This window comes from Tetrao urogallus (genome assembly GCF_951394365.1).
Source record: "Tetrao urogallus genome assembly, chromosome: 7".
Taxonomy (NCBI): Eukaryota; Metazoa; Chordata; class Aves; order Galliformes; family Phasianidae; genus Tetrao; species Tetrao urogallus.
The window spans coordinates 36,210,100-36,235,267 of NC_136820.1; the positions used below are offsets into that span (position 1 = coordinate 36,210,100).

The 25,168-nt window shown below is 37.3% G+C and overlaps 1 protein-coding gene across 1 annotated transcript in view; it reads right to left on the reverse strand.

Annotated features, from left to right (window-relative positions):
- MPP7 (MAGUK p55 scaffold protein 7) overlaps positions 1-25,168 on the reverse strand; it is a gene marked incomplete at both ends in the record, with an annotated part of 97,377 nt that overhangs the window by 36,536 nt on the left and 35,673 nt on the right. Inside the window, 3 exons of the mRNA XM_079538680.1 lie at positions 2,504-2,635; positions 18,901-18,981; positions 23,414-23,491. Coding sequence (XP_079394806.1) covers positions 2,504-2,635; positions 18,901-18,981; positions 23,414-23,491 — 291 coding nt within the window. The remainder of the gene's footprint in view (positions 1-2,503; positions 2,636-18,900; positions 18,982-23,413; positions 23,492-25,168) is intronic.

The following is a 25,168-nucleotide window of genomic DNA, read 5'->3' on the forward strand; positions in this document are numbered from 1 at the left end:
AGAGCACTGTTAAAAGTAATCCAAAGGAGATAGTCAAAGTTAAGAATTTCCAGGCCTTGCAGCTGATGTAAAGCTTACTCCATTGCAGAAAAACAATCTCTGCTACTTGCTTACAAACAGAGAATGAGAATGTATCCAAGGTGAAAGTAAGTTCAAAGAGCTCAGTATCTCTAGTCAAGAAATCAGGTAATTTCCATCCCAGAAAAAATATTGTATGGTCACAATCTGTTCAAAAATTCAGCAGCAAGAATTCTGATATATTTGTGCAAGTGAAAGTTGCCTTTATGACTGGAAAAGTGTGATTAGCTAAATTGAACAAGCAGAGACTCATTGATCTGTACTCAGCCAGGAATGTGCAAGTCTTCAAAACAAGCTCTAAAGGAAAAGCAATTAAAAAAACAATTAAATAGAAAACAAAATTTTAAATAGTCTAATAAGGGCATATCATGGCATATCTTTTCTTTAGTAAAGCAACTACAGGAAACACAAATGCAATGGTTCTAATACACGTAGTGAAAACCTGTATTCAATTATTCTGCCATGCCGTATTCTGTTAAGACCTTAATCACAACATGTTACCTCTCACCCATACTTAAGAAAAAAATAATAATCTGTTGAAGACCAAAACAACAAACAAGTTGGGTATGTATTATGGTAATGCTACCAAAACAATAAGTGAACATAAATCTGCATCACATAAATTAGCATCAGACATCAAGATTAATATAAAAATGGAATGAAGGGGAATTATTGAAGGGGAGGAGGAGGACACTATCCTCTTGGAAGTCTTCTTGGAGAACAAGCAACATGTAAAACAGAACTCACCACAAGCTGTTCTCCAACAAAAATAAAACAGCAAGATAGGTTAGGGATTTGGAGAGTTCACAAGTGCTCCTTTCTCATGCAGTTAATGTTCAACCTTAGGAACATTAACTGAAGGGAAGCTTTAGAAGTTGTTTAGTCCAGCATCCTGCATACCTCCTGCTCAAAGCAGGACTACTGCCAATGCAAGATGAGGTCAGCCATTGCCTTACGACAACAGGCTGAAGATGCTACAAAGTCTCTGGCCAGCCTCCTCCAGTGCTGCATCTCCCACTGAAAGAAATTTAAGAATTTTTCTTAATACTCAGTAAACACCCTAGGGCTGCATCTTGTGGTCACTGCCTCATGCCCTGGCATCTTTCACTGGTAAGAAGACTTTGACTCTAATGCTCTTGAGTGCTTCTTACTCTCAAGTAGCTGGAGGCTGCAATTAGCTTCTTTCTACAGACAGCAAACTAGAAGTTATGGATGCCATTACAAGGCTGTTCTCACATTGATAATTAAACCAATCAGTCTGATAAGAGAGGAACTGAGCTCTCCCACGTGCTCACTTCATATTGTATTTTCTGATTTCTTCACATATTTCAGAATAAACATTCTGACACGAAAGCAAGTTTACTATTATTATTATTCAAATAATTTCTTAGATTAAAAAATGCTTGAAGTTATTGAAGCTATGATTTAAATATTTTGAGGGGAAAAAAAAAAGAAAAAAAAAGATGTTTAAAATGTTAAAACAAACAAAAAAATTTTCATATGGTCAAACTTTTAATTATGTCCATGGGCATCCACAGTCAATCAAAAATAAAACTTTTTTTCTTTTTTATTGATGCCAGAAATCCATCAAGTGTGATGGTAAGATCTACTGACATGCTATCCCTGTATATTTAACAGAGAAATCACTCTCTGTGTCATTTCAAGTGCAGAATTGTGGCTTTCTCAAAGTAATTTTGCAGGTATCTCTGCAAGATTGCAATCCATTGAAACAAATACCCAATATGACACAAAGCAAAGCCCGTACTGTTTTTGCAGGAAACAAGACCACAGGTAAATTTTATTCAAGATTACTCCCACACTACAGCAAATAAAAACAACCAAATAAGTAAAATATTTTAATATACTTGTAACGCAATCTAGTTTTAGTCCTTGCATTTTTCCAGATATCCCCATGAAGATATTAACTTTCTAGTATTCATAATCCAAAGTACAACAACAGACATCTTAAATTTGCCCAGATTTCAATTCAAGCATTTTAAAATATGTTTTTATGCTATTCTTTCAGTGTATCAAAAGGTCATTTATTTTTATTTTTATTTTTTTTAAACACAGGCACAGTTCATAACCAAGGTCAAGATTTCTTTGGGGATTCATTCTCCCTCTCATTTTGAAACAAGTTCATGATTCAAATTCAAGAGAAAGGATGAATATATTACATATATAAGTGCTCAGGCTGGCCCACATCTATATAATGCTAAAACATCATGAATGAGCAAATTCTTACTACTCATTTCACGTACTTTACTAATAGTAACTGAGAATGGAATTCACAAGTATATTACTGAATGTCATTAATAAATGTGAACAATGTCCATTCACCTTGATAATGTTATAACTCATATTTATAAAGTGAACACTCTGCACACACAGAAAAAAAATAAACACAATAGAGAGGAAAACTTACCAATGGTTCCCTGTTTTTGACAAGTCTGATTATTTTAACTGAATCTTCTTCCTCATCAATATCATCAGGCATGGGAGGCAAGACAGGATCGTAGTTCTTCTGAGCAACAGTATCATGTACAGAGAGCAAAGCCTGGAAATATTAGGAGTCATGTTATTTGGCATCAGAAAAGTTCATGAAAGACAAAGCAGAGGCTATTATTTATAGCCTGATTCGATCAGCATGATGCAACTAGATTGAATATAATTTTTCTATATAATTTTAACATATGTAAATGGTGATGAAACAATTCACAGAATCACAGAATCACAGAATCACAGAATCACAGAATCACCCGGGTTGGAAGGGACCTCAAGGATCATGTAGTTCCAACCCCCCTGCCTAGCAGGGCCACCAAACATACACATTTAGATCAGGTTGCCCAGGACCCCGTCCAACCTGGCCTTGAACACGTCCAAGGACGGGGCATCCACAACCTCCCTGGGCAGCCCGTTCCAGGGCCTAACCACTCTCCTCGTAAAGAACTTCCCCCTAACATCCAACCTAAATCTTCCCTCCTTCAACTTGGATCCATTTCCCCTAGTCCTGCTATTGTCAGCCCTTATGAAGAGTTTACTCCCCTCCTGGGTGTAGGTTCCCTTCAGGTATTGATAGGCTGCAATGAGGTCGCCCCGCAGCCTTCTCTTCTCCAGGCTGAACAAGCCCAACTCCCTCAGCCTGTCCTCATAGGGGAGGTGCTCTAGCCCCCTGATCATCTTAGTCGCCCTCCTCTGGACCCTTTCCAAAATCTCCATGTCTTTCTTGTACTGAGGGCTCCACACCTGGACACAGTACTCCAGATGGGGCCTCACAAGAGCCGAGTAGAGAGGGACAATCACTTCCCTGTCCCTGCTGACCACCCCTCTCCTGATGGAGCCCAGGATCCCATTTGCCTTTCGAGCTGCCAGAGCGCACTGCTGGCTCATGTTGAGTCTCTCGTCCATCAGGACCCCCAGGTCCTTCTTCCATAGGTTCCATAGGGTATTTCCATAGGGTATATCTTTTCATACGCACAACGTATGTATCTAGTAAACCATGGATGCAGTTATACACATGAAAATATTGAGTGCTTTGCACATTAACTGAAATTACAATTATTATGGTTAGGAAAAATCTAAGTTGCCTAAAGTAAGAAAGAACATCATTCCACTCCTCCTCAATAAAAGTTTCTTCAGTACACTAAGCAGTCCTATGAATCAAATAAGCAAAATAAGCATCTTCTAGTACATCTGTTCAAGTATCAGGTGCATGACATTAAGCTATTGCCATTCCCTTCAGAGGAACTCTGGAAGCTGACTTGGTTACTGGATCCCTTTCATGCTTACTCCCTTTCATACGTGCTCCAAATTATCCTAGGAATGTTTAATTTATTGTGGAATTCACGACCGAGATTGAGGAACGCAGTGCTCAAATGATTTGGCTTACCAACCACCTGTCACGTCTTGCCCCCTTTCCTTCTCTTTGTAGTCTCTCCAGTTCATGCATGGATTGGCCAATAGATTTATTAAACTTTATTGTGACAAAAGGCTCAATCTTAACAACAAGATAATTTATGACCTTCCCAGAAACTCAAGAGTCTTGAAATCAAAGGAAGTTGGAAAGTTCATTTTCCTAAGGCTTAAAAAAATCTCCGTTACAATCCAAAGTTCATTTCTCTTCTTAGATACAAAGCTCTTTAAGTTCTTTTCCATTTCAAAAAGCCTACAGGATCTGTAACATCTCTTAAACAGGTGAAAAATGGTTATATAATGCTTTTTCTTCTGAAATGGAACTATGCAATACAGCGGGAATCACAGCAACTGCCAAACTTAGAATTGTAGCTACTGCTTTCAGTTGCTCCTGTTTTCACGTATTTGCCCATCAGAACCTGAATATTTTACATTTCAACCTGACATTTTTGCCTAAAGAGTCAATATTACTAAAGTTATAGTCAGAAACGAAAAGTAATTTGCACAGTGATAACCTTACCTACCGTAAAATGAACTCTTTTGGAAAATGTTGTGATGTTTAAGATTATGTAGAACAGATCAACCTTGATGACATGGATGACATGTAAACTATCACATCAGTGACTGTTACAATGAATCTAAAGGAACAATTATAATAGTAAACACCTTAATAAATAAGAACAGAAAACAGCCACATTTCTCTGATGCTAGTTTACTTGCTATAAAGATAACATCCAACTGAATATATAAATCATGCGATATATTACGTTCTCAAGGACAATGCATGTTCTTTAAAAAGCACATTACGCATCCCTTGTGCTATCAGGACTTTTTTTACTGACTAAAAGAGACTGTAAACAACTTCCAGACAATGCTGCATGCTATTGTGACACAAGCAGATGAGAAAGACTGCATGGCAGCCCTGAAATTCTGCGGTTTCAACTGAAGTCAAGTCTTCAGCACAATAAACAGAAGGCAATCATGCCTGCTTCATGAGAATTTGCTATTATTGTCTTACTGATTTCTATTCATATTGTACAATTTGATAAAAACATTTTAACGCTGTAGCTATATATTTCTATTTTTCCTCCCAAGATGCAGTTATCAACTTGAACTGTGTACCACTGCTACCTACTAGCTCTCTCTCACCATAGATTAGTTTTCCTTCAGGTCTCACCTAAAAACCTCTGGCTAGCAATTATGGTTCCTTGTGGAAATGTGTACTGTGAAGCATTACAGTTGTAAAGTCCATGCAATCACATGCGGTGTTCTGACGATGCATGTGAAACATCAAAGAAACACTAAAACAAAAGTAGCATTTGCTTCAACTTTGAGCTACTTATAGTTAAGACCTCAAAACTCCTTTCTGCAACGACATTTTTCCACATAAAACTAGGGCACATTCACAGACTGGTTCAGCTTAATGAGGTTCTATATTGCAGTTTAAAATCAATCAAGCAGATAGAGAAAACAGATGAAACTAATCTGAAGTACCATTTCCATAGTAAAAGGCAGTGACTTATAACATGCTCAAAAGAAACTACCCTTGACAACAAAACTTGAAAACCAGGCTCCACCCAATACCAAACAGAACAATGCTATCAGTGTTAATAAGATGCTTCCCTGCTTTGACTGCTAGACCGTACTCCCAGACACAGCATGCAAAAAAGCCACACAGCACAAGTATTACAATCCAATGCCAATCAGTGTCTGATCCTTATGATGCTTTTTCTTCACTCACAGCAACTGTAACTAATCAGCCCCTTCCCTCCTTCTTCTGAAAAATATTTTGATCCACATTGTACCATACTTTCCCCCAAAATCTGCCATTATTTTATCTCAAAGCAAAGTTGCATTCTTCAGGTAGGAGTATGAGGGCCAGAAAATATATGCTTTTTTTCAATCAAGTTTCCAGTAGGGCTTCTGTCATCACAAACATTTTCATGCCGTACCTCTGAAAACACTAAATTTCTTGCCTGCTCGTCTTCCATCTCTTCTTTTAACACACTACTCTCTGTCCACAGCAGTTGCTCTTGAATAGTAGTAGAGACACTGCACAATGATTAATCTGCAAGTAAAACTTGTGAAGTTGTTTTGATTTCACTTAATGTTTCAACCAAAGATGATCAGCGTATGCCCTTAGGAGAACTTCCACATGTTTCATACACATGAAAAAACAACTGTACTCAGAGCAAAGAGCCATTGCTTCAGCAGCTTCTTGGGACTGTGTATTTAATAAAATGTATGCTTAGTCCAAAAAATTATGCATCAGACTAGGCTATATAAAAAAGCAAACAAATTACAGCCGCCAAGAAATAAGCCTTGGATTCGATCCTGAACAAGATTTACACAGAGTAATTGTGTAGTAAATTCATGAGGCAGTGTGAAGCCAGAAATGTTCCCTTTTTTGTACATAAGAAGTGATTAACTTATTCACTGCAGTTTTACACTGCATGATATTCAGGTTTGCCTAGGACAAGAAACTGTAAAAAGTGCAGATTAGTTTGTTGTTGTTTTTGTTTACAAATGCACCCCTCTTCAGAACTATGCACAATGACTGAAGATCAGGGTCATGCATATTTAAGCACCACTGGAAAAGAAGATTTTATTTCAGCTCTAAGTCCTCTGCTTATGATTCACTAATGTAAACATGGTCCATATTTAGAACTTGAAAGAAGGTATGATTCAAACTCCTGCACTACCTAAACATAAATATTGATGTTCAGCTAAATTCTTAGACATGATCTAGCTGGAAATGAATACTTTCATCAGACCTCTGAAATGTCTAATAGCTGGTGCTGTATTTTTCATATTACAACTATCACTGGTCATTTCACAGTTTATAAATTGAAATCCTACACTATCAACTTACACAAAGAAAATCTGACATCGAAAACATTTGAGGTTCTTTCTCTTAAACTGTTTGGAAACTTTAAATGTTTTCTTTTTAAAATTGAGATTGTTATTAAAGAAAACAGTTCTATGGTTTGAAAAATGTCTATCATTTAACTAACTGAATACATTTTTGCTCCTATAAAACAATGACAAATTTCATATCACTTTTTTCTTCTGTTTACATTTTGAGATCTGCACGAATAAAAATACCTCCAATAACCATGAGTTGTGAGCACAGCTTCCTGTGTTTATTTCTGACTATTTTAAAAACATCTCAATTTAGGCTTTGCTTTTCAGAAATATTTTGTCTTTACAACTCTATAAAAACATTTTAGAAAACAGCAAGTTGAACAAAGACATGAGAGAATGGATAAAGGAAAAAAAGAACCTTTCTTCATCTTCTTGAAAAAATGTAAGATTGGAAAATTAGGTAATTAAGAGTGAGGACTTTGTTTCTAAAGCTGTGAGGACTACAACTAACCTTCAGGAAAGTAGACAGCTGCAGCAAATTAAGCCATTGCCAATCCCTCTGCTTGTTACTTTGCCTATAGTGGAGATGGCTGATCTGGCAGCAGTCAGCAAAACACCACAGAACGGCCATGACTTTGCTGCCTTGAACCACAGCTTGGACCATTGGCACAGGCCACATTTTCTGGCAGTTCTGAGCTGTGTCAGGTGAGACTGAGACATTTTCTCACCTCTCTGCTTTGTTATGTCGATTGTAACTTCCACTGAGGCTGGGGGAGAAAATCTACATAGGAGAACACTGAGTTCACTTGCAAGCACAGCAATGTGACCCTCAGCTCAGCTGGCAGAGGTCTCACTCTAGAGAGCTGTTGCTGTATTTTATTTCCCTTTGTGTTAAGGTTACATAAGAAATACAGAAAGATAAGCTGAAAATATCAGTGGGAAAATTATTTCACACTGGAAAGACTGATTTATGAGGAGACTGAATCCATTGAAGGACACTGAGCACCAAAACAGAAGGAGGAGCATAAGAGGCAGAAGAGTTAGTTACATGCAAGAATTCAGAATACAGCAGAATAAAACCAGCAGAGAGCTGAAACCCAGTGGTGATGGCATCCAGGTTCTGGGCACAGAAAAGAAATGAGACTGGAGAACAGTTTAGAGAAGAAAGGACTAACAACATAAAATAGTTAGAGTCAAGCTGTACACTAAGGACAACTGATAGACAGGGCTAAATGAACAGGGAGGTAGGAATTTAGGCAAGAGAAAGGTGGAAAAAAGAGAACTCTTTCTCTGCAGAAGAGCTACTCTTCAAACTTACTATTCTCAAGGAGTTCATAGGGTGAACTTTGCATTGCTGTAGTGCAGGAAATACACGTAGTACACAGTGTTAAATAAATCATTTAACTTCCTATGAAATGACGTGTTTCACACACTATTTAATCAACATAAGCAAAGAAGCTTTGACAGTGATGGTAAGAAAACTGAACAAAGAATTAAGCGTGACTTTCAGTTTGCAACCAGAAAACCAACACATGTATTAATATGTAGAAGAAAAACAGCACAAAAAAAAAAAAACAAAAAAAACAGTATGGTTAATTTACTTCTTTCCATACCTCAAATATTGTATTTTCCTATATATCCTCTACAAATTCCCTAGTAAAGATATATTGTGTGAGAAGACAGAAGTTCGGTATGTATATTATAGAAAAAGTATTCCATGTGTGTGACTGTCTCATCTGTTCTCAAAAAAAAGTTGCCCAAAAGTTCATGCTTGTCCAGCTGGCAATTAAATTCCTTTCTGTTCCAACTTGACTTTCATGCAGTTGGGTCACAGTTCAAAATATTTAGTGATTCAAAATATTTAAAACACACACAACACATATGTGGTTTTCTGTTCTTAATATCTACCATGTATTAATGACCTTAGCATAGCAACAACTCAGTTGGATCAATTTTAAGTACATATTACTTTTTCCTCTTTACTACAGTGGACTTTATTTCTGACTATATGAACTTCCTTTCACATAAGCATAATTTCCTTGCCTTAAAATGCAGCTTCTTAATTTCAAATTCACCAATCTGAACTGATGGGTTTACCTGCAGCTGGTAGTCAGACAGCAATAGCCAACAGAAAACTGAACTTTCGTCATCTCCAGACTCCTGCTTCCTTTCACTCTTTGTTTGGATCCCCTGGAGATATTTCCAAAGTAACTATTCTCAGTGATCACAGAAGCATGCAGACCATCCATGTCATCTGGTAAAGGTGCTAATGTTTTTCCAGGTGACAGCCCTATGTTTTCTTCGACTGTGGATCATGGTAGAATAACTTGTGATTTAAGACCAATACTGAAGAACCTGAACACAACATCTTTTACATTCACAACACAATTCATGTAGCTAAACTGTTCTTGGCACCTTAGGTCCTATTTTAGTAACTTCCAAGGTCAAAAAATAGGAAAATGCCTAGACAGCAGCCCTCTTCCAGTACGTTGATATATCAATTCCTTTTTTGAAGAATTGGTAGCATCCTGACCACGCTAAAACAATGGGTTGATTGCTTAGGCTTTAAGGGTTTTAGTAAATGGGGTTATATCAGGATGGCAGCCAGTCATTAGTGGAGTTCCTCAGGGCTCCACTTTAGCACAAGTCCTCTTTAATGATTTTATAAACGATCTGGATGCAAGAGTCTAATGCATACTAACTGAATTTGCAGATCATAGAAAATTGGGAGGAGCTATTGACTCCCTTGAAAGTAGAGAGATCTTGCAGACAGAGCTTGGCAAATTAGAGAACCACCAACCACTTAAGTTTAACAAGAGCAAGTGCCAGATTTGGCACCTGGAATGGGGCAGCCCCAGATTACACGCATGGACAGGAGGGCGAGAGGCTGGAGGGCAGCCCTGCAGAAAGGCATCCGGGGGCTCTGGATGATGGCAAGGTGAATGTGAGCCAGCAGTGTGCCCTGGCAGCCAAAGGGCCAACCGTGCCCTGGGGTGCACCAGGCCCAGCACTGCCAGCGGGCGAGGGAGGGGCTGTCTGCTCTGCTCTGTGCGGCCTCAGCTCCAGCACTGGGTGCAGTCTGGGCACCACATTTTAAGAAAGACATTAAAGAATATTCAGAAGAGGATTATGAACATGGTGAAAGGTAGGAAGACAAGCTCCTCACAGGGAGCTGAGCTCTGCTCTTTGTGACAGCGATAGGGCCCGAGGGAACGGCATGAAGCTGTGTGAGGGGAGGGCAGCTGGGCTCAGGGAATGGTTCTGCACCAGAGGGCGGTGGGCACGGAACGGGCTGCACAGGGCTGTGGGCACGGCCCTGAGTGCCGGAGTTCAAGGAGCATCTGGACACTGCTCTCAGACAGGTTTGGGAGCCTTGCAGTTCCTTTTCGACTCAGGATATTCTATAATGAGACTATTATGATATATGTCTGCAGAAGTAACGTGAATCTGTTCTTAGCTGAACACAACCTGAAGATATCAACATACTGGAAGAGTATGCCCCACATAAATTAAGTTAAAATATCAACTAAATGGAAGTGGAGGATGCAGCTGCCCTTTCTAAGCAAGTGTCTTTGAGATCTGACCCAGCTTTTACTTTGACAAGAGCATGCTTAAAACCTTAAAAAAACCTGAAAACGTCTACTGATCTGTGAAGCTAAATGAGTCTGTATATACACAGAATCCTAATGTACAAATATTAATCCAATTTAGTTTGTTAAGATGATTGGTCTTGCCTGCTTTGGAATTTTCCCATGTTGAACCCCTTGAAGTAGTCTTTCCACAAATCAGTTGCACTAAATTCAGGCGTTGTTCTGAAAAGCTGAAAAGCTGCAGTCAGAATGATTTTCACCACTTCATTACTAGTCTTACATCACTAGTATTTCAGTATATAGCAGTGTTGTAATTAAAGAACTAAAAAATATTAAAATAGATGTAGTGCAACAGTACAAACCCCGACTTCTAAACACTTTTTTAGAAAGGCAGCAATGTATCAAGAACAAAGCTGACAAATTCTCCTGAATTTCCAAAATATTTATATTAACAAATGTGATTAGCAAATTCACATATCTATAAACCATGCAATCATGGGAAGAGATGCACAGTCTTGCCACTGAATGGAAATTCAGCAGTAAGTAGAAAGGGAGAAAAATGATAAAAATAATTGTGACATTGTACTGGACCACTGTTGAAAAAATTAATAAATGAGCTAGAAATGAGAAGACTGTTTGAGTATGGAGAGTTCAGATAGAATATGGACTGGCAACTGGAAGGGAAAAGCATAACTGAAGGAAAAAGCAGCATAAAAAGATGACAACTGGTTTTCACTGGCAAAAGCACTATTTGTTTCACATTGTGCAGTTTTTCCATTTTCACTAGCTGAAAAGAACTGCAACTTCAAGGGGATGTGGTATTATCCATAGTGATTTTTTCCTCTTCATATATTGCCAGCTTCAGTAACATTGCCAACTTTTATGTGCTGTAGGTGAATGCTACATATATGCCATTTAGAAATCTTACATGTGTTATAGAGGATTAATTAGTGTGGTAAAGTCTGTATGTGTAGCCATGGAATTCCTCTGATTTGCTTTTCCATTACATTTTTTTTATTATTATTTTCTCCTGCCAACCTGTCTGGCTTCACTTTTGTTTGTTTTATCTGCCTTTGTTTATTATACCTTAGCTGCCAATGAGCATTTTCATTTCCATACATCTAAGAGGATTGCAACACAGGCTTTTCACTTGACCTCAGCTCTGTTAACATGAGAAACAGACCTGAGAGCCATTCCAGAATAACATTTTGTTACTTAAATCTACTCATGCAGTATTACTTCAATTCCCTTCTATCATTTTACATCTGTGTTATATGGCATGCTGTATACTGTCACATGTATACTCTGTCAGTTCCTACCACATTCAGAGTGTGCTGCAACTGCTTTCTGATTTTCTCTGTCTCATATGAAAAATCAAAGCTTTTTTGCTGTTTGTAGGACAATATTGTTATTACATATTAATTTTACTTCTTTCATTCTAATAACAAAAACATTCCAAAAATATAGATAGCAACGTATTCTCCCAGAGCTTCCCATCCAAAGAAGTTTTGTACAGAAAAATTCATTTAAACCTTGGATACAAGTGGAAATTGAAATAGGAAGTCAAGATCTAAAGCTGGAAAATCAGGAATAGAATGTATTTTTCCACTAGTGAGGATGCCAAAATGCGTGAGGGAGGGTTTCCCTACTTTTTTTTTTTCTTTTTTTCTTCAAAAAACATACCAAAATAGCCTTTGATCTGTCTATCCAAACAAATAACAGAGACATTTCTTTTAAGATAAGTATATGAAATCACCTCAGCCTCCCTGCTCTCCTTCTTTCTCCTTGGCTCTCTCTTTTGTAAATAAAGGCAGGAAATACTGGGTAGAGGAGCTCACTCATGTCCTAACAAAGACTCCCTGGCACTGTGTACTCTCCTCTCCCAGTTCACGGTCGGTGTGCTCAGGACGTCTGCTGGCTACCAGCATTATATACAGCAAATCATCATTGCTGTATTCCTTGCTTACAGTTGTGGAAATGTCAATATATTAGGTGGAAAATGAATAGTTCTTTCTTGCAGATGGTATTTCACAGCATACCACCCAAAATCAAGCACATTCTCGCTGATTTAGTACTGGCCTCTGATTTTGCAAATGAGTATTAGGTCACTTCTCTGTTGACATATGAAGTACATTGTGCTCCAGCTCACCATATATTAATAAACTACACTACAGTAAAATCTTTTAACCAGTCCTACCAGCAAACCTCAAAGACCATTGACAAGTAAATAATTATAAATTATGGACAATTATGCTTCCTAAACAAATACTGCAGACTGTGTTACCGTATTCATACCGTGAGCATGAATATTTCATTAAAAGAAGAAAAGTTTCCTAGGACGTGAGTAAAGAAAGAGAACACTGGTGCTGTCAGAGTCAAAAGGTCCTTCAAGTGCTTGGGATGCAGTAACAGCACAAATGGAGCTCAGATGTTAACTGATCTGAAATTTGTATTTGGCTTTTCCAGATGCAAGACCTGAACAGTTGTAGGCAAATCCCAACAATTTCCAGCGGAAAGTGTTGACTTTGCAGAAACCACATATTTCAATGAAAAAGCCCTGATGGAAAATCCTCAGCAAGTCTAAAAACAAAGGAAATGGTGGAAAAAGGACAAGGTTTAGGTTCAGATTTTTTATAATTATGTTACAATAAAAGTTTCATAAAATTTTCGAAGAGAAAACAGATTTGACTTAGTATTATTATAGCCCAATGCGGTCCTTAAATGCTTCGCGTGTTACAGTTCTCATAGAAGAAATGCCTGCTGTTTCCTGCCTAGTAAATTATACTTTCATTTTTTGCCACTAACTGTAAGGCAGCTTTATAAAGCTCTACTGATAAAAGCTGAAAATGTTTGTTTTTTTTTAACAGAACGAGTGAACACTTTGTTCCCAACAGTCCATTAGGACACCATACAAATCTAGTAAGCTTCAGACGGCACAGGTACCAGCAGCAGTTGTTTACCAAGCCCAGGATTTACAAACTACTAATGAAATATAAAAAAAACAAACAGGATAGGACAATGAAAAAGCTACACTTCAAGCTAAAAGAAGACTTTTTTTTTTTTTTTAAGAAACCTAAATAAATATAGGGAACATTTAAATGAAGAATAAAAGCTGCTCTAGGTTCACTGTCTCCAGTTTTCATTTTAACTCATGGCTACATTCTGAAGGAAAGCCAAGAATGTACTTATTAGATGAAAATGTTTACTAATGCAAATTGTTTATGCTTGGTGAAATTGAAATAAACACTTTATTTAAATAGCAAGTTTTATTTATATTTATCTATGTATATAAAACCTATGTACAGTTTTCTGGCACATGCATTTCTGGTATATGCCATTTCAAGGCAATTAAAAAAAAAAATCAAAGCATCATAGTGTAGAGAATTGGTATTTCTTTGAATGGCACATTGAAGTTGTCCTTGAATAAATTAATCTGAAAACATTCCCAGTCATATATGAGAGGTTTTCCCTTTACTCTGCAACTTATCTTCAAATTACTTCCAAAATTCTATACATTCTGCAGTAATAAAAGCAAAGCCAAGAAAAATACTTAAAGAATGTCCATGGCTTGTTCCCTGCATAGCTACAGGTACAGCTCCCAAAGTGTTCCAAATAATTTACATTCCCTTATACCATGATGCATTGAAGTCATTCACAGTTGTGCCTTGTGCCCTTGTTTATGTACCTGCTTCATGTTTCTAACTAGCAGTTGGCAACCATTTCACTGCACATAAACAGAAGATAAACTCTGCTAAAATAGACAGAACCACCACTGGCATTCTTTGGAGGTTAAAAAAGTTTAATTTCCTTCAGGTCATAAGATGTATAAACATCCTTCAGAATAGTTTTAGCACAGTGGCAAAGGTTTTTAAAATAATTACTGTTCTGCTTAGTATACTGATGACTGCAAAAAACTATAATTTCATATTAATTTAAATTGCACTAAATTTATCATAACAGGGATTAACTTGAAATGATAAATTTCTCATTTTAATACATGATGATTAGGAAAGTAACTGCTGTTACAAACACAAAGTAAACAGCAAGTGAGATACAAATGAAATATCCAGTCTGTGTCAAAGTGAGTATAACTGAGATAAAATTATTCAGTGAACTAAATGATGGTCCCTTATTTTTTTACCGATGCAGTTTACAGATGCATTAAAGAAAAAAGTACCTAAAATGTTAATTCCTACAGTTGATTGCTTTAGTTCTTCAGGTTTCCAATAATTAAAAAAGATAATAACAATTATGCTCTTGTGCTGTGGCACTGTACCAAAAAGAACAGTTTTTACAACTTATCTGCAAATTCACCTTCCTAGTTCAAACCATTTAAATATATCTTTAAAAAATTGTAGAGAATTTTCTGGAGAAAAAGAAAAAGATGCTCCCATTTTTCCTACTTCATTCTAAAATGCAAAGCAGATTGTTGGTAAATAATACAGCTCTAGGGCTATTTCTGTTTTCATATTTCCTTGAAAAACACATACTGAAGAAAAGATACAATATCTACAACAGAAATACGTTAGGAAAAATATTCTTTACATTCTCTACGTAGCAAGTTAGAACTGTAGGCAAAGTTCTAAGTCATGACAATGAAATTTCCTTGATATTTAAAATGAAGAACTTACACTGAGAAATGGAATCTGAAGAATTTTGATCAGTTGAGGTTTCCCAAACATACAGTTGAATATAACTTAGTGGAGCATTTCTCAACAGCACATCAATACTCAACACACACCCCTTAACTGGAGTCCAGAACATGCACTCACATGACAGACAGAAAACATTCACTTTCTAAATTCATCTTTAGCTAAAAAGTATAGGGGATCAAAGTCCTACCATTCATTCTCAAAAATACTTTGTTTAATTTTACTGTTAATTCAATCCCCTCTCTCACCCTGCTCCCAAATGAGAACTCTCCAACACTAGCAGTACTTCAATGTAAATGTCCTGTCCATCAGTAAAACTGAAATGTAAAACACAAATCCTGAACACACAAACAATCTCTTAAATGTTTCCTTCATAAAATAAGTAAGGTAAGCTTGAAGGGGAGTGAAAAATAATCTAATTCATGGTTACACCTCAGAAACTATGAACGTCTTAAAAAGTCATTCCAGGAACTGAGAAGAAAGCCAGAGGCAGGTTGCAGTATCCAGCTTCCAGCCAGACCAGGAATTATCACCTTTAAATGCAGCACATTACCCTAACTTGTACGGAATCAAACCCTACACACAGCAACACAGTCCTTCATTGCCCCCCGCTCAGCGCTTACAATGAAAATAGAGGATTGCTGTTTTCTGTAATATCACACGGGTTACCTAACATGCAGTGAATATAAGCATCAGCTCCTGTGTCAAATAAATATAAATAAATATAAATTAAAAGAAGCCATAACACAGTCAGATTAAGGGCCAGAATTGTCTGTCAGCAAATTGACTTGGCCTATAGTTAACTTGCCACTCTTACCTTTGAGCTACTTTATTGCAACTGAATAAAAACACACAACTAAAATGCCAGTAATCCCCACATACCATACTGCCATAGGAAACACAGAAATATAAGTTTCAATACAAGTAGCTCTACTTATTTGCCACCACTCAAGCTTCCACAAGTGAAATTCTTAAGCTGCTTTTCAACAAACAACTGGGAAGAGCTTTTATACCTGCATACATGCACACCAGCAGTGTAAACATTTATCAGCATCATGCAAAACTGATTTGATTACACATTTGGGGTTATGACACAAATCATGTGAATTAAGTGCTTTGCTGCACTTAGGTTTTCTGAAAGTGAGATGATTATACATTCCGGTGAGTTAAGTTCTGGATTGTTCAAAAATGAAATACTGCATTCAATTTGATTCAGGCTGTAAGATAAAGGAACACTGAACTTCTTGTTGATAGCTATATGTCAATGTGTAGCACACACATAAAAAAACCCACCTGATTTCTTCTCACCCAACAAAACCTTCTAACAAATTCCAGGACATTTTGGAAATCTCAGGTCTGATAAATATAATTTTTCTTGCTTAGAGTATCTCACTATGGATTGAAATCATTAAACAATAAAAACATTATGCACACAATCAAAGCTGTATGTATGTATTGGATGGAAATCCTCAGAAATGTATTTAACAAAATATTGTAACACAAATGAGAAGATATAAATATTCATGTAATCATACAGTTGCTGTAAAGACTTTACACAACCAAACCTCTGCAAGCAGTGCTGTAGTGCAGAAATTTATCCTAGCCATCTATCATGGTGCCATGAATGTGCTACAGAAGAGCTGAAGGCAGTGGAAGCTCTCCTGCTGGCTCTAGATAGCACTGTGGTTATAAGCCAGGTCAGGAGAGGAAAGTTTCCCCTGCAGAGTAAAACACAGATGGCTTAAATCAATCCCAAATTAAGCCATATACAAATTTTCAGATAAAGTCTATATAGCATCATTGGAAAACATGCATCAGTTATCCCAAGTAATTTCAGATGCGTGGAAAAGTTTTGTTCTGGACATCATTTTGTTCTAGGAATATAGAAGGGAAATAAATCTTCTCTAAGCATCAGCCTAACAGTGAAGGGTGAGAAAATCTTCAGCAAGGTACTACATTAGCTCTGATTCAAGTGAACAGACTAAGAGCATTTCAGGAGAATAACTAGAAAACTGAGTCCCAACTCCTTCATTCTTTTCCCCTTCTGTCTAAGAGAAAGGAGGAGAAAGCATCTAAATGGCCTGTGAAATGCATGCAGCACCCTTGCCTTGTCTCCTTGATGGAGACAGCTGTGACATTTACCATCTCTTCCAGTCATGTCTGACAGGACATGGTGGGTAGAGAAGACAATCTCTAGAAAATAGGTATACTGACAGTTTTTCCTGCTAGCACACACAAGCTATGCAGGGCAGAGAAAGCTGCCCTTTCCCTGGATGAGCTGGTGTGACTATGCAAAGGTCTTGGGACCCTACAGCCATCAGTTCCTCTTCCTACAGCCAAGGAAGATATCTGCTAAATTACTGCATATCTTCAAGCTTGTTAAGACCTTACTAAGGGTACAGCAACTCTTTTCCTAAAATCCTGCTAAGATGAGAATCTAACAGCTTAAATGTAACAGTGGGAGTGAGAGAAACATAGAGGGACAGCAAGACACTGAGTGAAGGAGAGAAAGCATGAAAGAGCAAGAGGGGAAGACAGCTAGGGGAGGGGAAGGAGGCTGAAAGAGAGAGAAAGAGGGAGAAATGCAGTAGTGGTAAACCAGATGTCTTCGGATTCAATCCTCTAAAGCTTTGGAAGCATGGCTTGCATGGGCCATCACTAAAAACATATCCACAGTGACACTGAGGATCTCTGCAATTTGATGCATCAATTTTTTCTCTTGTAATAAGCTACTGCCATTACTCAATCCTTCAGAGATAAAACAGCTGGTCACTTTCTAAACTACAGAACAACCAACTGTGCAAAAATCTTTAAAAAGGAGGCAAAAATGATATTCGCTTTAAAGTGTTACAGCACTTTAAATTTATCATGGTATGTCAGTTTTTTACATCAGTATTTTATAGGGAATATAAAGAAGAAACTGTCTCACAGAGTATTCCTTACCACACCACACTTTTTCCTCTAAACTTATCAACTGCTGCATTTAATTAGCAATACAAAATGCACCTAGAGCACTAAGTCGCTTGTTATTCTTTCTTTGTTCTTCAGAGTGGAAAAATAGTGTGCATTAACAACAGTACACAAGAGGTTCTGACTGGATATAAGGAAACAATTCTTACTATGAAGATAATTAGGAACTGGAACGGGCTGCACAGAGATGTTGTGGAATGTCTGTTCCCAGGCATTTCCAAGATCTGGTTGGGACAGAGCCCAGAGCAACCTGCTCTGAGCTCAGTGTTGAACCTGCTTTGAGCAGAATGATGGACTATGGACAAGAAAACCTCCCCAGATCCCTTTCAACCTGAGTGACTCTATAGCTCTGAGGCTGCTGACAGATGCACTTGGTGAACCCCAAAAACTTGGCAGGAAGTTTTCAAAATTATAATTTTTTGAAAATATCCATCAGGAGTCTTTTTCTAAATATCAGGTCATACCATTTATACACAGTGCAATTAAACCAAAAGCATGACTGATGATCTTTCAGTAAATGCACTTTTAAAATAAATTTATGAAGACTATACAATAAAAATAATCTACAGAAAAAAAAGTAAGCATCTACTTTTTGCCATATGTGTTGTAAATAAACAATGGTCTTCCACTGATTTCCTTTTATAAATATTGGTAACAGCGTAATTTATTGGCCATGTTAAATGTGTTCGTTCATAAATAGTATTTCCTATTAACATCGTGTCCCTTTCTTGGAAATGCATGCAGTTGTTAAGGCAAACTAAATCCACGCAGCCTGAGAAAGCAGCTGCACACACCCATGCAGTCAGTGCTCTGCAGGTGCAACACATCCTCACCTTGAGATTGGGTTTGGACAGCAGTTTCAGCAGTTCTCTGATCTCGCTGTTCAGTGGCTTGCTCTGCAGCTCCTCAGCCAGCTGTGGGGGAGATTGAATTGACACGGAGACCATTAGAAAGGCATTGTTTTACCCAGTGCATCAGTGACAACCAAGAATCTATCTTGTTCAAGGTTATTACTTTCCAGTGTGTTCAAACAGAAGCCAGCATGAAGAAAAACACCATCAATCACCATGCTACTCTTTCTGGCCCTCGGTGGACTAGATTTAAGCCAGGCCTTTCGGCTCAGTTTAACACAAGTAATCATTTCTGGCAACAGTGCAGCCAGATCACATTCTGATTTATAGCAATGAGGGCAAATCCCAGCACTTCATTTAAGTGAATGGTCCTTCGCGTGCAGACAAAGGACTGCTTGTAAAAATGACTGGATCAAACTTTGACACTGTCTATAAAAAACAGTTTTGAATGAGGTGGTGAAATCCACACTGCTTCCAAAAACCCACAGTAGCTGTGCTGTTTAGGAGTGGGATAAGAAAGCAAAGTGCCCCTACAGTGCAAGCAATCTGAACCTTTTATTATGTTTACACATACACTGGAAGCAGCTTGTTAAATGTGAAGCAGGTTAAACATAATATACTTTATAACAGGTCATCAGCAATTCAAGGCCCTGAAATGCACAGACTATGTCCTAACAACAAGGTCAGTAATTTATGTTTGGTTATATTACAAAATTGTGGTTCGGCGAACAATAGAGCAGCAGTCTAGCTTTTAATCCCATGGCTATTTGGCTCATGTTTTTAGTTTTTCTTATCACGACATTCTCAGCTAATTTGGACTCAAGAGGCATATTTTACTGCAGGACTTCAGACTTCGACTGTTTTTCCAGAAGTAGGAAAAACTAAAACATATTTCAGAGCACTGAACTTTAGTTTAAGATTCTGAAGCTACATGGCTCATAATCCAAAATGATTTCAGATAATCACTCGTTTTCTTTGCACTAAATCAGTATCATAAAAACACTTCTAAGAAAAATTGGTTATTTGGAGCCAGTAATTTTATTCATCTAGCTTAATTTTCAAATCTTACTTGCAATTTATATAAGTTTTCAATATAAGCCTGTATTGAAATACATTTTGCATAATAATATATAATAGACAAATGTAGAAAAGCAGTTATAGACAACATCAAACATGGTTGAATACTTTTTTTAAGCTTCAACAGAAAGCTAACAGAACTGACTGACAGAAAAATTCCGCATGTGCACTCCCTAAGCCTTACACCTAAAATTCATAGACAAAAATGTTCAGATATAATTAATGTTAATCTTAACATCATTCGGGTAACCTTACAGAAAGATTAGAAAACAACTGCTGTACAGAAGGGCAGAATGAAATACATTCATGCCCATAAAGCCAAATACTGAAGTAACCAGACTGCAATTTAGTCTGCATGTTCTATGGACAAGCTCTGCAAAACCGACAATAATCTGCGATAGGAATGACAGCAGTTCAATGACACAGGTTTCCCTTTGCTCTTTTTTCATTCTTCACCTTCTCATCACAGAATAAAATCTATTAATTAGTGTATTATTGAACAGGACTACGCATCGGTCAGCAAGAACGACCGCTCAGTATTCCTTTCTCAGATGATGTGTACGAGCAGTTCAAACTTCTGAGCTCTTTGCTCTGAGGGTGCAAATGTTAATGTGGGTACATAACAGCAAGAGTGTTATTGCTTTAACAGATGTTCGAATCTCATCGTAATTTAGAAAATACTTTTCAGAAATGAAAAAATTAAAACCTTGTTTTTACTCACATCATTTATAAGAGTTTTCCAAATACTCCCATAAGAGTCCTAAATGCACATGTAACGCCTCATGATATCCAGAGAAGCAGGAAGGCAGAACTATGTTACCACATCTGCAAACACCTATCACCAGAGCTGCTTGCTTGCGTCTAGCACTTTTGGACTGGATTTTTATTGTTTTATTTTTACTGTTGCTAGCAGCAGTACAATGAATATGGAATATTTTGGATCACCTCAAATGCCAAAGACTGCAGGAAGAGCTGATAGAGAACTCTTCTAAGATTCTCTGTTGAAGGACATTTTACCAAGTCCTTCATGAAAACTTTGGAGAAAGAAATATGAAATAGAGGAGGGATACAGATTTGGAGTGAGAGTGGAGAGATGAACACTGTGGGGTTAGAGAGTCTGAAGTGTCTTGAGGAAGCTCTGAAACCTCTTTTGTCAGTTCTGCATTTCTAGCAGCCTAGAAGCATTTATAGAAGAATTATAGAAGAATACATTTATAGTTTCAACAACATTTATATTATTTGCTTGAAATCAAGAAAACTGCAAACACTGCTGCTCCAAAATAAGAGGCAAACAGAATCTCTGATGGAAAATTCACTGTAACAGTCACCATCAGTGAGGTGTAAGAAGGAATGGCAGCAAGGAACGTGAAAACCTTCATAAAATAAGCCCAGTCACAATCGCTACCTCTAAAATTGATTCAAAAATTAATACCAAACACAAGAATAAAAATGCAGTCCTTAAACAGTTTCTAGTTACACTAGCAGCATCCAAATTCATGTTTTAAATAGGAAATATGTACTTGATAGTAAGACTATTTCCTTCTTTGTATAATTACAGAACTAGGGGGGGGGAAATGGTAATTTAAAGCCTACTGAAATAAGCTGCTCCATCACCAACGTGCACTTCAGTCCCTGAAGCTAACACAGATGAACGGGCCAAAAACTGAGAAGTGCTTCAATCGTAAAACTCCATACATTTGGGGAGTACAAAAATCACTGTATGTAAATCCACTTCTCAAAGCTTGTTGATAGCTACTAAAATGCACAAAGTCCTGCAAAATGCAGGCCTGACCTCAGCTGCCAAAGGACATCCCAGTTCCATAGGACGGTGCCCATAAAACCAGCTGTTCAACCACACATAAGCGACAACAAAGTGCCTGCAATAGGATCATTAAAAAAAAGCTATGCTTGGAAACAGCAGATGTCTAGAAATATTCATGTTCCAACATATGCATATTTATACATGGCAGTATTTTTAAAACGTTCATAATAATACATCCATGGAGTAAGGAAAGAAAAAACTGACCTCTCAAACTGAAGAGTGAGAGACTACTTCAACTTGGGGATATCCAACATTATATATTTTAAATGGAGCTGAACAGAGAATGAGGTTGCTCAGCATTTCTGAAAATATCAAGAATTATGTTTTGCATCCAAAAATAAGAAATGATTCTTATTAAGAATTTTAGCCCGGAGATCCATAAAACGAATGTTAACAAGGATTATTAATATGTCATCAGGAACTTAATGAAGAGAATTTCAACTGGGTTTCTAATTTTCAAAATTACTATCAACATTATTCAAAACTACTTGAAGGTTAAAAAAATATCATTAATTTATGCCTGATGTCAAAACTGATGCATTATTATATTTGGTATGTTATAGGATATAGCTCTCCTCCTACTGAAGTATGATTAAATTACATTATATCCCTTTTTCAAGAGCCTTCAAATGTTTACTTTAGTTTTTTCTTTAAAATGTTATCATTCTACATTTACAACATTATCAATTTGTATAATTTGAAAAGCTATGAATTATATTAAAAATGGTTATGATTTTAAAACATCTATAAAATATGTGATGTTTCAAACATGCTGTATTTGAAAAAGATCCTAATACCTATGCCCTTTTCCAAGAAAACAACCAGAGATCATCAGGTGCAACAAAGATTTCTGGATTTCACCTAAACCACAGTTTATTAAACATTTCTCTGTCCTGGCCTACCTCAGGTTCAGTCATAGTTTATACAGGTGTGTGCACAATTCATCTGAATCCTAGAATTAACCAAATAGAAAGAAATGGCAGGTTGGTTTTTTTTTCTTTAAAATAAAAATTATAGTAACAGGAAATTAACTACTCCATCAATGGTGACCACTTCTACCATTTATTTTTTGGTTATGAAGGTAATTTAGAAAGCTCCAATATCCATAAATCACTACTGTGCTTTCTCTTAAATAACTTTTTTTTTTTTTTTTTAAACGAGCCCTCTTCCTAAGCATTTCATATGCTTCATTTCTGTAGTATTATCTATCATTTTTCATGCTCTGTCAGCAGGACTGCTATCTCATTTGTCTTTGTTTTTCCAAAGCATTCCTCTTGTCTGTGACTTTCTCAAAACACTAACAGTTGACAGCTTTTTCCCTCCCGGTAGAATTCCAACCTGTAATTTCTATTACGTAGTTACTACAGCAGAACAAGAGGCTATCTAACATGCAGTGTTTTTATAACAGGCAAGTGAATAAAAATCAAAGCAATATCAGCAACAAGCCCAGTGATGACAGCACCTTTGGAAACATTTGCAGCTTCTTATGATTTCAGCTCAGAGGATTACATTCATATGTTTGCACTATGCGGAGCTTTGCTTGCAGACAGTTTTTTGGGAGACTTGGTACCAGTGATCTCAGCAGGGGACACTTACATCATCTGCCAAGGCTGCTGCACTGTGGAGTATGGGCACAGGGTTCTGTTTTTCATAATAATGCAGTTTTTCATGAATCTAGAAGACAATAGTGCAAAATGATCAGTTTATTTAGTAGCACAAGAAACATTACAAAACATCCCTGTTGAGCTACTGATCCGCTGAGTGCCTGTAACTAGAGAAACATCCTTACAGTAACCTACAGGCAGCAATCATGTACATGCAATTCATCATCATCCTCTGTTGAAGTGCTAAGAATATGAAATCAGACGGAAAAAATGCTCAGTATGTAGACCAACCCACAGAAAAACTAAACATTTGTGATTTTTCTCTCCCTGCTTTCTATGTCCATATTTCTAACATATTGCTTTAAGTATCAATTACATTTTATATTGCTGCTGAAAACACAAAGCATAAAGTGTTTATCCCCAAGATGGATATAAAAAGCCCTGTAAATTATGATTTATGAAGTGAAATAATAGCCTGCCACCCACATCTTGACAGACAGGTTGGTGGAGCCGCTGCCGTCATTAGAATAATTCAGAAACAAGGGTAAAGTAGTGCTAATATGAACTCTAACACATCTGAAAGAAAAAGGCAATTCTTCACCAAGTTAAAGTCAGTTAGGAGCATGTAAAGTTTTTAATGAGGAGTCATGCAGCATGCTTTGCTTCTCTCCAAAGAGGAAAGGATATACCATCACTTAAATATACAACTTCTTCCCTCCTCCACAAGTCATTCATTTCAAAATTTAGATTTTTTCCAGTGTGAAAGCTTTAACAAGCCAAAATACTTTAAAGCTTCTAACAGGTTTCTTAAAAGTTATTTCAGAACGACACAGAGTGATATATTAAACCTCCAATTTCATTTACATGATTTTCCTCAAGGTACACAGATGTACTAATCTGAATTTAGATGAAAGAAACAGAAGACAATGGTAGTCGGGACTGATGCGAATCCATCTCACCTGAGATTACTACTTCAGTCCCACTGCTTTGAAGAAGGCATGGCCTCCAGATGCTTGGAGGAGTTGCAGAAGCAGCAGTGTTTGTGCTCAGCAAGGGAATCTGAGGTCTGGCAAGGAACACTGGACTAAGAACTCTGCTGAGGAGCCCCTTGTATCCATGGGGTATGGAACCCCCAGTGATGCCTCACAGTTCTCCCCAGCCCTTTCTCTGGGATTCCATCTGAGCTCCTAACAACTACACCCACAGCAAGGTCATACCATGCAAATGATGTCTGTTGTTTATATTGTTTTCTGATGGCCTTTATAACACTTACTAAGCCTATACTTGCTTTAATTCATTTAGCCTATAGGACTAAAGGTCACCCTGAAGTACAGACCATCTGATACTTGTTGATGCAGTGTGGCATAACAAGCTCCAAGCTGTAGCTGATTCCCTCATTGTTTCCATAACCAGGGTAAGATGATTTCTCTAAGTGGTTTGCTAAAGGACTGAAGTTCTGAAATGCCAAGATGAAGCATGAAGCAAAAATATTGTAAAATGTAAAATGATCTCTTCTGAATAGTTAGTAGAAACTAAATGCAAGGCAGCATTTTCTCCAGCACATGAGTGAATTGTACACAGCTTATGTAGACATTGTTTACTCTGACAAGTAAAAGCAATCCATATTGGACAAAGTATAAGTAGTGGAAAACTTCATATTTCTAGTATACAGAGCACACAAACTAAACAAAGCAAGGAGCAGCAGCTCCCTGAGTTTAGCAGAAATTTGATTTTCTTAGACTGTGAA